The sequence below is a fragment of the Gavia stellata genome, chromosome 1 (assembly GCF_030936135.1).
Source record: "Gavia stellata isolate bGavSte3 chromosome 1, bGavSte3.hap2, whole genome shotgun sequence".
NCBI lineage: Eukaryota > Metazoa > Chordata > Aves > Gaviiformes > Gaviidae > Gavia > Gavia stellata.
This window is the reverse complement of record NC_082594.1, coordinates 92,162,813-92,176,157: the sequence shown is the minus strand read 5'-3', so window position 1 is coordinate 92,176,157 and position 13,345 is coordinate 92,162,813. Positions and strand designations below refer to the sequence as shown.

Here is a 13,345-nt window from a genome sequence, read left to right as displayed (position 1 = left end):
GTTAGATGGGACCTTTAAAGGTCATCTAGTCCACCCCCCCTTCAAAAAGCGGACACATCTTCAACTAGATCAGGTTGCTCAGAACCCTGTCCAATGAACCCTGTCCCTGACCTCGAATGTTTCAAGGGATGGGGCATCCACCACCTCTCTGGGCAACCTCTTCCACTATTTCACCACCCTCATTGTAAAAAATTTCTTCCTTATATCTAGTCTATATCTACCCTTTTTTAGTTTAAAACCATTACCTCTTGCCCTATCGCAACAGGCCCTACTAAAATGTTTGTCCCCATCTTTCTTATAAGCCCCCTTTAAGTACTGAAAGGCCGCAATAAGGTCTCGCCGGAGCCTTCTCTTCTCCAGGCTGAACAACCCCACCTCCCTCAGCCTGTCCTCATAGGAGAGGTGCTCCAGCCCTCTGATCATCTTCGTGGTCCTCTGGACTTGCTCCAACAGGTCCATATCCTTCTGGTCCATATCCTTGTGGGCTCCAGAGCTGAATGCAGTACTCCAGGTGGGGTCTCACAAGAGCAGAGTAGAGGGGCAGAATCACCTCCCTCAACCTGCTGGTCACACTTCTTTTGATGCAGCCCAGGACACGGCTGGCCTTCTGGGCAGCAAGCGCACATTGCCAGCCCATGTCCAGCTTTTCATCCACCAGTACCCCCAAGTCCTCTGCAGGGCTGCTCTCAATCCCTTCTTCCCCCACCCTGTATTAATACCGGGAGTTGCCCTGACCCAGGTGCAGGACCTTGCACTTGGCCTTGTTGAACCTCATGGGGTTCACATGGGCCCACTTCTTGAGCTTGTCCAGGTCCCTCTGGGTGGCATCCTGTTCCTCAGGCATGTCAACTGCACCACTCAGCTTCATGTCGTCTGCAAATTTGCTGAGGGTGCACTCAATCCCTCTGTCTGTGTCATTGATGAAGATATTAAACAGTACTGTTCCCAATATGGACCCCTGAGGGACACTACTTGTCACAGATCTCCATCTGGACATTGAGCTGTTGACCACTACCCTCTGGATGTGACCACCAATTAGCTCACTTGCGCTGGTGACCAACCGGTCCCGGATCTCATCCCCCTCTGGTGGGGCTGTCTATTACCTGGCTTAAGAAGTTATCCCCAGTGCATTCCAGGAGTCTCCTGGATTGCCTACAGCTCACCATGTTACTTTTCCAGCAGATGTCGGGGTGGTTGAAGTCCCCCAGCAGGACAAGAGCCTGCAAGTGCAATGCCTCCTGTAGCTTGAGTAAGAAGGCTTTGTCAATAGGCTCCCCTTGATCAGGCAGCCTGTAGTAGACTCCAACCACGAGGTTCCCTTTGTTGCCTCGGTCTCATTCTTACCCATAAGCTTTCAACCTGCTCATGGCTATTCTTCAGAGACAGCTCTTCACACTCTACCCATTTCTTGATGTAGAGGGCAACCCCTCCACCTCTCCTTCCTCACCTGTCCCTTCTGAACAGTCTGTAGCCATTGATAGTTGCACTTCAGTCATGGGAGTCATCCCACCAAATTTCAGTAATAGCAACTAGGTCGTAGATTTCTAGTGACACGGTGGCTTCCAGCTCCTCCTGTTTGTTGCACATGCTGTGTGCGTTGGTGTAGAGGCACTTCAGCTGGGCTGTCAGCTGTGTCACCTTCTTAGAGGAACATCCCTTAGTTCCTTTGAAGTATTTCACTGGTGTTTCCCTCTTGGCTCCTATTACCTCATGAGCCCCTGGCTCATCTCCGTAAGACTTCAAGTGTGCTGCAGTGTAGCCAGCACCTCTCAGAGAAACAGGCTGAGCGCCCTCGCTAGCACCCCATCCCTCTAACCTTGGCATGTCATCCCACAGCTTGTCATGGGCAAGCCTGATACTATTCCCCTCCCCTTTCAAGTCTAGTTTAACGCTCTGTCGGTGAGCCCTGCTAGTTCATGGGCAAAGACCCTCTTCCCCTTTTGAGAAAGTTGAATCCCATCTGATGCCAGCAGGCCTGGTGCTGTGTAGGCCATCCCATTATTGAAAAAAACAAAATTGTGGTGGTGACACAAGCCACGGAGCCATGTATTAATAGACTGGGTCCATTTGTTTCTTCCAATGTTGCTGCCTGCAACTGGAAGGGGAGAAGAAAAAATAACCTGTGCTCCAGATTCCCTTGCCAACCGTCCCAAGGTGCTGAAGTCTCTTTTGATAGACCTTGGCCTATGTGTTGCAGCTTCATTGCCATCCAAATGGAAGAGCAGTAATGGGTAATAGTCCGAGCACTGTACCAGGCTAGGAAGTTTCCTAGTGATGTCCTTAATCTGGGCCCCAGGGAGGCAGAAGACTTCCCTGAGAGGAGTGTGTGTCTGGCATATTGGACCCTCTGTTCCCTTCAGAAGGGAGTCGCCTAAAACTACAACCTGGCTTTTCTTCCTCATGGAGGTGGTCATGATACAGGTGGTAGGCCTTTCTGACCTTGGCAACACCTCTGGTGTAGATGGACCATCATCCACATCATCTGTTGACTGGCCTTCCACATCCTCAGCCTCATACCTGTTGTACAGAGACACTTGGGAAGACAAGGTGGGCAAGGAGGAGGTTCGCCTGCCGCTCTGAGCAGGGCCTTGCCTCCATTCACTCCTTTCCTTTAAGCTACTGCCTTCAGCCTGGTGGGGGGATGATACAGGATCCCCTTAATCTTGTTTTTTTTTTCTGATGGCTACTCCTGTTTCTGTCTTGGGGAGGGCAGAGCTTGGTTCCACCAGCCTATCTCTTTCTCAGATTCCCTGATGCTCCTTAACCTTTCTGCTTCCTCTCGTAGCTGCGTGTGTGAGACTGAGTATGTATGCATATGCACAAAGACATGTACTTATACAGCAAAACCTGTTATACATTCCTTGAACTTGAAAAAGCTAAAGACTCAAAAGTTGTGAAATGCTGACATTAGTACTACTTTGCAACTATACTTCAACTGTATTTTGGGAATCTAGTTACATACATAAAATGCACCCTTCTCAACATGTCCTCTACTTCACTCTTCAGAAAATACTCTACTATATATCGTCTTTATGGAGGGAATATAGGTCTGATCGGCCTAGAAAGATGTTGTGCTTGTAGAGGTGGAAAACTTGTCACAGCCAGGATTTGCAAATGGTTTTATAGCATTAGGACCTAAGTAAAGAAAATTATATGGTATGTGCTATTCTTGTAAGTAACAATGATTGTTTATGCATTTAGAGGAAAGGAAACATTCATGTCTATGCTTTTGTTAAAATAGGTAAATTATTATTGCTGTAAATAGGAACTTCATTGGTAATCTTCTGTTTAAACAGAATTATTTTTATTCCTTTAGTCAAATAGGGGGAAAAAAGGTGTCCTAGGCATTATTTCAAGACTTGGTTTTACAGTTTACATACTAGAATTTTCAGGCATGAAAGATTCTCAAGTTATTAACTATTTGGATATACGGTAGGCTCAACCTTAGATTTTTTAAAATTATTTTAGAATTTATGTCCTTCTAATCCTTCTTTATTAGAAGTAGAAACATTTGGGCTTTTGGTCAATAAAAATGCCATGATGTTTCTGAAGTTTAAGTAACTGTGAAGTTTTCAAAATTTACTGTATTTTATCCTCACATATAGAAATGCATAGGGTTTTTTCTTTAAAAAAAAAAATTAAAATTCTTACAGCTTGATTGTTTAATTCATAACTGCCTTGCAGCTGGTCCAGAATTAGGGGTAAATGTCCCTATTGATTCATAGAACTACTAGGAAGTTAGTATTTGTTTTTTTTTTTCCCCCCCAAAAAAATTCAAGACCCCAAAGTATGATTGTCAGCATAATCTTAAGACACTGTAATTATTATGCTACTTCACTCCCTTTTTTTTTTCTTTTTCCCTCTGTAAACCTTTAGGGGCTAATAAAAACATGTATTTAGATGCGCAGACTTGGATTTTGATTAAAGATTACTTAGGATTAAGTAAATTTCTTTGTAAAGGAAAGGAACTCTTCATGTAGCCAGTTGTCTCAGTGTATATGCTTCTTGGAAATTCTAGTAATCTAACATGCAAGCAATCTTGAAGTTGACTTCAAGCCAGGCTTTTATTAATGCATAATGAATTAGAGGCAACTCAGGATGCTTTACAGTACCTTCAGAAGAAAAATTTATGGCAAGAAAATCAGATGTATTCAATAAATTAGTACTTGTGGATTTCAGCAAGTTGCTGGAGTATATAGGAACTTGGGGTTGAAATGTTTATTACAAATTGTGAAGTAGCAAGCTATTAATGGTTTGAAAGCGTTAAGGGTAAGATCAGTTTTGGTGCCTTTCAGAATTGCTTGGAAATATGATGTTAAGAAGGAAATACTTTCCTTTAGTAGTATTTTCATAAATTTAGTTAATGAAATAAATAAACATGCTTATGAAGTTAATTATGTTGCCATTACTCTCATGAAAGCATTGACAGTCTTTCATGAAACTGATTATTTGAACACCAAAGTAAATAAAGTGATTCTTCCATCTCCCTGAATCTCGACAAGAATCATGTCATCTTTGACAGAACAGGCGGGGTTTATTAATAGCAACTTAATCTTTTTTGCACATGAATAACTTTGATGTTTTTAGAAACAGCTGATCCATAATGCAGTAGTTTAGATGTTTAAATGTTGATGGTATGCTGGAGAAACACTGCCTCTTTAGTCTCTTTGACTTGTAGCAGAAAAATATTTTCCACTTTTGGAATTTCTCTAGCAGGTTTTAGACCTAGTAGCAGTCATCTCCAAATGCCAGTTGAGTATGTATTTTTACCTTCACACAACACCAAATTGTCAGGATTTTTGTGGATGAAGATTTACTATTTTAGTCTTCTCTGAATCATGGGGGATTTGTATTAAAGCATTACCCATACGAAAATTCTTGTCAGGGAACATATGCTTCCGCTCTTGGACTGGCTTTTAGAAATAGGGAAAAATGGGATGATGCTATCCTGACCCTGACATGCAAATCATGCCTGTCTTTTGGCATATGTTATTTTGGCCATAGAGATGCGTTTGGATGTAGTAAAGAGAAGCTGTCACAAAAAAATCACCTTTATAATTAGGCCAGTTTATTCAAGAATTATAAAGATGAGTCTGTGAGATGATAAACATACATACTTTTACTAATATAAAAATGTTTATATTCTTAGCAAATGATTGTCTAATCACTTCCAGCAGGAAATTACAGTATTAGTTTGTCCTGTTAGATCTTAAGAATTTTAGGTTTGATATCATGATATGGCATAAGAGCTTCCAGCCTATTTTTCCGGTCTCTCTTATATGCACAACTTGGCAAGATTTAAGGTCATGTTCTTTAGCCAGATTTCAGTCTCTTAAGCCTGAAGGAAATTTCTGAAGATATTTCATTAAACCATTTAGCATTATGACTATTCATTTGAAATTCTACAACCCTCCCACAAGGTCCTAAGCCTTCAAGTGAAATAGGTCTGTTGAGATGCTGTTCACAGTATGAAAAAAATGTTGACTCATACGTCACATTAATCATTACATCACGTAGTAACAAATAGAAGGTAAAATAAGAAAGAGCAGCTGGTAGTTTTCATGCATATTTGCCGTTCAGGATACTTCTGAAGAAATCAGCATTTAACTACTGCTTGCTGATGTAGAAATACATCAGTGTCTTCTCCACATTTTAGCTCATGTTTCTCAACTGGGAGGAAATACACTGTTAATTTTAGTTAAGACAGGATTTCTGATAGTAAGCACTATTACTGTTTAAAAGTAAAGCTTTCATTTACCAACATTGGTTAAACTGGTAATCAGTATGCATATATTTTCAGATAGTAATAAAGATTTTGAGTAAGCAGAAAGATTGAGATTGTTCCTGAATCAAAATCTCCATACATGGATTCCTGTTTTAAGACTGCTGGAAGATTTTTGCAGCCCAAATTCTGATTATTTGACTTAGTATAAACAAACGTGTTTCCCCAAGATTTGATCCTTTCTAATGATTTGACTGCAGGCTTACCATTATTAACAAATATTGTCTGTAGATTCTTTCTCAGATGTGATTCTCCCAAACTGGGAGAAAGAGGCAAGTTAAAACATTTTAAATAAAACTATGTAAATTAAACTTTGATATTCAATTTGGTGTCAGAATCCTCTAATATATGGAGGTTGGGATACACTCTGGGCAGTGGAAGGCAAACTGTTTGGAAATCCATCTAACAGAAGAAAGATTTGGGATGTCCCAAATATTATGATGCTGTGGTGGGTTAGCCTTGACTTGCTGTGATGTGCCACTCTCTCACACCCCTTCCTCAGCAAGGCTGGGCAGAAAATAAGATGAAAACTCACCGGTCAAGATGAGGACAGGCAGATCACTCACCAATTACTGTCACAGACAAAACAGACTTGACTTGAGGAGGATTAATTTAATTTATTGCCAACCAAATCAGAGTAGGATAATGAGAAATAAGAACAATCTTAAAACACCTTCCCCCCATCCCTCCCTTCTTCCCTGGCTCAACTTCACTCCTGACTTCTCTACCTCCTCCCCCTGAGTGGCACAGGGGGATGGGGAATGGGGATTGAGGTCAGTTCATAATGCTTTGTCTCTGCTGGAACTTCCTCTTCACATGATTTCCGTGCTGCAGCGTGGGGTCCCACCCACAGGAGACAGTCCTTCATGAACTGCTGCAACGTGCGTCCTTCCCAGAAGCTGCAGTTCTTCACAAACTGCTCCAGCATGGGTCCTTTCCACGGGGTGCAGTCCTTCAGGAACAGACTGCTCCAGCGTGGGTCCCCTGCAGGGCCACAGGTCCTGCCAGAAAACCTGCTCCAGCATCGGCTCCTCTCCATGGGTCCGCAGGTCCTGCCAGGAGCCTGCTCCAGCACAGGCCCTCCACAGGGTCACAGCTTCCTTCAGGCACATCCACCTACTCCAGTGTGGGGTCCTCCATGGGCTGCAGGAGGACAGCCTGCCTCACCATGGTCTTCACCACGGGTTGCAGGGGAATCTCTGCTCCAGCTCCTGGAGCACCCAGTCCTTCTTCTCTGACCTCGGTGTCTGCAGGTCTGTTTCTCTCACATTTTTCTCACTCCTCTCTCTTACAGCTGCTGTGCGGTGTTTTTTACCCTTTCTTAACAATATTTTTACAGAGACACCAGCAGAGTCACTGATGGGCTCAGCTTTGCGCAGCAGTGCGTCCGTTTTGGAGCCATCTGGAACTGGTTCTATCCGACAGGGGGGCAACCCCTGGCACCTTCTCACAGAAACCACCCTTGCAGCCCCCCTGCTGCCAAAATTTTGCCATGTAAACCCAGTAGAGATGCTGTCCTTCTTTTCACCTCAGCTTTAGCAGTCACATTTTCATTGTTATTGAATGGGTAAAATATATTTTTGGTCAGTGTAGCGATTCACCCAGTTCTAACATTGTGTTAAAATGGATAGCAAGTCAGTTAGATTTCTTCTTAATTTATATGCTGTACTCATAATACCTATTTGTAAGAACTTTTGTTCAGATAAAACTGGTTTTTGCAAGAAATTTTTGTGTTTTAATAATCTCAAATGGCTTGTTTCAGAGGGTTCTTTCAGTATTTGTGTGTGAAAATTTATCTCCTTTGTCATTAACTCGCTTCTGGGATCTGTTAGTCTAAAGGTCAGAAAAACTGTTTAGGCTTTGCTACTTTGTGCATGTATTAATACTGACTTTTCTTCATTTTTTTCTGGTGTTGATGGGTAGTTGCTCTAGTTCTAAAAATATTTCCTTAAAACAACTGATTTTGGTTTGTTTTTTTTCTAATTTTCCACTTCCCATTTATTCACTGTCACTATAATTGTCTCTGAATTTTTACACAAGGGGAAGGGTGACAAAGAGCATGGACTAAGCTGGAGGATGTGATGCACTGAGAATGTAGAACATAAGTGGACAGACTGAGGTGAAATTTTACTGTCATTTATGGCACAGGCTTGATAGGTTGTTTTCACATCCTGTCCCTAAGTTTTACAGCCTGTAAAATCAAGGTGATGGTGTTCCTCTTTTTCGTAAAACATGTTGAGAACTACTGCAAAGATCTAGGTTTATATAACGATAGTAAATATTCCATTAATATAGAGTTAAATCTTCTCTTGCTTCACTTAATACAAACTTCTTTACTTATTAGAAGAGATAAATTAGATATTACACTATTTTTTACTGGAATAAATCTTATAGCAGCCGAAGAATTACTTTACAGCAGATGTTGCTGATTAGAATAATACAATAAGCAAAGAAAGTTTTTGGTGATGTTTAAGGAAAAGAAAAACAGCAATAATTAAGAACTTGAAAACAACAACAACAAAAAAACCTAGTAGAAGCACGTTACCAACAAATAAGGAAACCACTTTATAATCTTCAAATATTGGAGTTTATAGTATGCACTTGACAGAAGTTATGACTGAGTTATTTGATGATTAATTTTGTAAAGCAAACAGTACCATTTACTGCCTTGCAGATTGGTAAATTACATATTTTGTTACTAGCTCATTAGTATTTTTGGTCTATTCTTGTATCAGAAAAGAACGAAACTAGAGCATATTATTTGTTATGGTAGCACATTGACACATTTTCAGTACAGAAATGTGAAAACAGAATCCCCCAGTATATATTTACAGGTTAACTGTAGCTATCACAAAAGCATATTAACTAGTAGTAATCAGTACCTTTGACACAGAGAGTTATAGCATCCTTCTCTTTCTAATGTTTCACTTACTGATTGTGCTCCATGTATCTGAGATTGATGTTGAACTCATTTGTGTCTTACACAGCTGTTGACAGCTGTGGAGGTTGGAAATAAAACACTGCTGTTCACAATTCACTAATCATGTTTCAAAGGGTACCATTTTTGATTATTTCAGTGTATGTGGTGGCTTTCATGTGAGCTTTTTCTGACACTGTATGCAAAAATAAAGTCAAATATAGCAGTCCTTGAAATTTTAAGATGGTAAATTGTTTTACATCTAGTCTGCTCCCTCTGTTAGATCTGCTACTATGCAAACAGATTCTTAAATATAAGGTGTGTTAGCTGCTATTTCTTAGGGACACATGGATTTAAATTTTGATATTAACTGTATCTAACATTAGTAATTATGATGTTTCAAACCATGTCTGAATGGAAAGCGTACTGATTACAAAGACTACGAATCTTTCTTTTACTGAGCTGTATTTTAGATTACAATTTTGGATTATATGGCTACAGTAAAGTATATGTAGACTAAATTCTGTTGTCTAAATATTTATTTAATTATCCCTTTCATGCCTTGGGGATTAGATTTTAATCCTCAACTGTTTAGAGAGTTCAAAATTTGGCCACAGTTAGCATAGATTAGGGTGTAGAGAATAAATATTTAAGGTATGAATATCAATGGAGTAAACCAGTAGAGGCATTAAAAAATAAACCCAGATGAGAACTGAAGCTACGGATGACTCTTGGATGTGTGAAGAGCCTACTTCATAGAGAGGTTTGCATGTACAGATATGAGGAGTTGCAAGATCCCTTGGCAGTTTACTTGCAGTAGAGATGTGAAGACTGATGATTTCTCCTTTTCCCTTAGCATCCATGGGTTCAAGCTGTATGGCAGCTTGCAGAGCACAGAGGTTATACATGGGAGTTTCCAGACTCCCAGCTGCAGAGCCCTTTCCTTGGCAGAGCTCCTGGGGTTCCCAAGACTCCCCCACGCCCTGGGAGGCTATTGCCATGTAACCAGAGCCTGCCAAGATCTAAGGAAGATGAGAAGTATATGATTCTTCAATACTGCCAAAAACCAAACTTATTTTCTTTGAGCCTTCTTTTTTTTTTCATCCTGGTTTGGGGTCAAATATTATTTTTCTAGAAAACAGGTTTTTTTTCCCAGTGAATTTTAATATGCAATATATGACATGTACAACAAAACTTTAAAGAAACATTGTTTGAAATGTTGATATAATTGTTAACATTAGTGCAGTTTTAAGGTTATTAATGTCACACAGCTGCCAGCTTTTTGATTTATGTCACCACCTGAGGCATGCTGTGATGTCTGGAGTTGCTCCACCTGTCACGCTATATTGCTTTGTGAAGTGCAATGTGTCCATTCCACTATGTCAGCTCTGCCAGCAGTTTTTACAGTAACAACAGCATGGAAGTCTAGGTGTTTTTATGAAATACCCTTACCCATTTTTTGTTCTCTATGATGCTGTTTTCCGGATTTTTCATCTAAGTTTGTTGGGTTTGTGGTTTGGTTTGGGTTTTTATTTCTGTATGAATTACTGTTCTTCCTGCTGTTACTTTCTTTAACAGATCCTAAAAGGAGATCTAGAAATGAAAAGGCAAATGATGGGTAAGCTGAAGTCGCTCAGCCAAGACCTCCTTGTAGCTGTGAAAAATAAAGCAGTGGCTCAAAAGCTGGAAAGTCGTCTCGAAAATTTTGCCCAACGTTGGGATAGCCTTGTGCAGAAGGTGGAGAGCAATTCTAAACAGGTTTGTTAAAACCATCATTTTGTCAGTTGGTGACAGTCAAATCCTTTGCCAGTCAAATGCTTGAAGTAGTTTTGGTGCTGTTTGTCATATTGTTTTAAATTTTTTCCCTGCATGATTGCTTAAGACATACTTTATTTTTAGGACAGCATAATACAACTGTAATATAACTTTCCAGAATTTTATTTATCTCTCTTAGTTTTTGTTCTCTCTTTATAGCGTCCATTACTTCCTTGGGTTGTTAACTATGTTTTCAGGGATGATACAATCCATAATGAAAATGCTCTTTCCAGTTAATTTATTTTTAACTTACAATAATTGGTTACTTCAAATGCACTGTTTTTATGGCTGTCTCTGTGGAATAGCACTTAGTCTGAAATTAGTGTAAGAACTGTTTCCTAGTTAAAGAAAAAATATTTTTCTTTCTTTTCAACAGTGGAAGTTTATAATAGATTACTATTTTACTTCTGCTTATGTTATGCTGATTTACAGATTAAAAAGAGAGGCCATAGAAGAAGTTTCTTGGAAAAATGAAGATATCAATCCATACCTGTAGCCAAAATGGCAATTAAAAAAGCATATATTCCACAATCATTTTGCCCAGCTCCTTTATGTTAACTGTAATATATTAAAGAAGAAATTGAGGTTTTAAAGCTTCACATTTTTTAAACCAGATAACAAAAATCAGTGCTCTAGTGTAGTACCGAAAACATAACCATTTATTTTTCCTAGCGATCTGTCAGCATCTCTTTCTTACTGGATTTAAACCCAAATCAGCTCACTTTTTTCCATTCCATTATCTCATTAATATTGAGTTAGTTTTGTGCTATCATTGTACGACTCGTGAAATGGAAATGGACATTAAGACTTTTTAATGATAACACAGAGCAGAATGTTACTGCATGCACCTCTGCCCTGTCCCTAGAGGGCCTCTCATAGTTCTGGTCAGTTTGATTCAATTCCCTTGACCATGCTGCACTTTTTTGTTGCTATATACTAATGCTTCTACCAACTTATGTTTGGGTAATTAAATTAAAGCTGCTCTACTTCCTGTAGTGATCTGAATACCTCTCAGTAACCTTGCTTCCAACTCATACCTTAATCTTTTAGTTTGCTCTGTGATACAGTTTCTTGTTGTAGCTGAAGTTGGAAAAATCTGTTCGGGAGAACAGATGAGAAGAAAATGGGTAAAGGATGCTATTTCACTTAGTTACAGAAAGCAAAACCAGTTTGAGCTACACAGCATTTATAACATTTGAAAATTTGATTTAACTCTTGTATATTTGCTGTAGACAACCTGTTATTTCAATGCAGAGGAAAATCCAGAGATGCATTTTTAATTTGGGATGGCTAGCGTCACATGATTTAAAGAAGTTAGTAAGACACTCCAAAGTGGTCAAGAGTTATTTAGATTGTTGATTAGTCTTAAAATCAGATACTAATTTTGAAAATGGAACTTAGATTATAGAAAAGATAGCCTGCTCATGAAGTGAGCAATCCTGAGGCTGTACATCCATACATCATAGAGCAGCACAGGTAGGAGATGCTTTGGATTCCCAAAACAGTAACTGTCTTATCATTGCAGCACACTTCAGTTGATAAGATTTTCCTCCAAGGAGAAGCTACTTTGCTTGGCACAGGGTTGGTATGTTGTTGTAGGCATATTGCTTCAAATTCTGGAGATGTTGCACATTCAGTGCTAACTGAAGGACCGCTTCCTAAGGCACTGTTACACAGTTTAAATGTGTTCTCTATGAAATACTGATGGTGTACATTTTGCCATGTGTTTCTATCTAGGCAGGGCAGATAATGTTAGTGGGATTTATACATTTATTCATTACAGAGCTCGCTGACACATTTAGACTGCAAGAAAAAAATTCCTCTAAAAGCTTTAAATATTCTCTCTAATCATGAACTGGATAGGAGGGGAGTTGGAAGAGGGTGACAAATACAATATTTTTCACTAGAATCTATCAGAAAATGGACATTTTATTAAACAAATTTAGATATTGACTTCAAAATGAACTTTATTCCATTCATTAATAACTCTCGTAATACCTTCATAATTACATTTTTGTCATTAGTTATTTTCCCTCCCTCACTTACTAAAGTGTCACTAAATGAGTAACTTGTTAACTAAATAAGAAATTAAATGGAAGAGACAACCTCAGGCTCAGTTCAAAGCTGATTCTCCAACTAGACATAAGCAGCAGTTATACATCCCAAAGGAAAAGTGCAGAAAGTAGACTGTGAGTCCTCCCACATTTAGCTGAATTCATTGCTGCTGAATTTAAGCATCTAATCTGAACTCATGGCTGAAGCTTCTGCTGCAAATGAGTGAATGGCAAGGGTGAGAAAGAGAGATACCTTTTAAAAAGCAGTTTGTCCTCATCATGAAAATGTCAGCTTCCCTTCGTTGACGACACAGTGGAAATGAGGACAAGGACAACTTGCTTAAACTAAATGCATAACATTTAGAAACTCTAAACCCACCTTTGGTGAGTTCATTATGCTTCACTAAATTGTACTGAAAACCTTCCCAAACCAAAGAAAACACCATTCCTCATCTGAACTTCCCCACTCACATACATACATTTCATCAAAGAACAGATGACAGCTCCAAAAGTGAGTGTTAAGGAAAATTATGAGTTTATCAGGACTAAGGGCACTTCCAAAGGCAGTAATAAATGATGGCATTAAAGGTAGGCTGCCATATAAAAGAAAAATAAAATGGCATAAAACTACTGAAGTGCTATACACACATTGTACATACGTTTGCCTGTAGAGGATGAAAAGGAAGATTTAAATTTGTCCACTCTGAAAAGAGATGAGTTTTCACATGTTTCTAAGACGAGCTTGCTGATGTGAAACTGCAGGCAAGCATTGTCTTT

At 39.4% G+C, this 13,345-nt stretch overlaps 1 protein-coding gene across 2 annotated transcripts in view; it reads left to right on the top strand.

Annotated features, from left to right (window-relative positions):
- Positions 1-13,345, top strand: part of DMD (dystrophin) — a 907,831-nt gene that overhangs the window by 128,545 nt on the left and 765,941 nt on the right. For both annotated transcript variants that reach the window (XM_059827200.1, XM_059827195.1), the window contains one exon: positions 10,278-10,457. In XM_059827200.1, the coding sequence (XP_059683183.1) occupies positions 10,278-10,457 (180 nt within the window). The remainder of the gene's footprint in view (positions 1-10,277; positions 10,458-13,345) is intronic.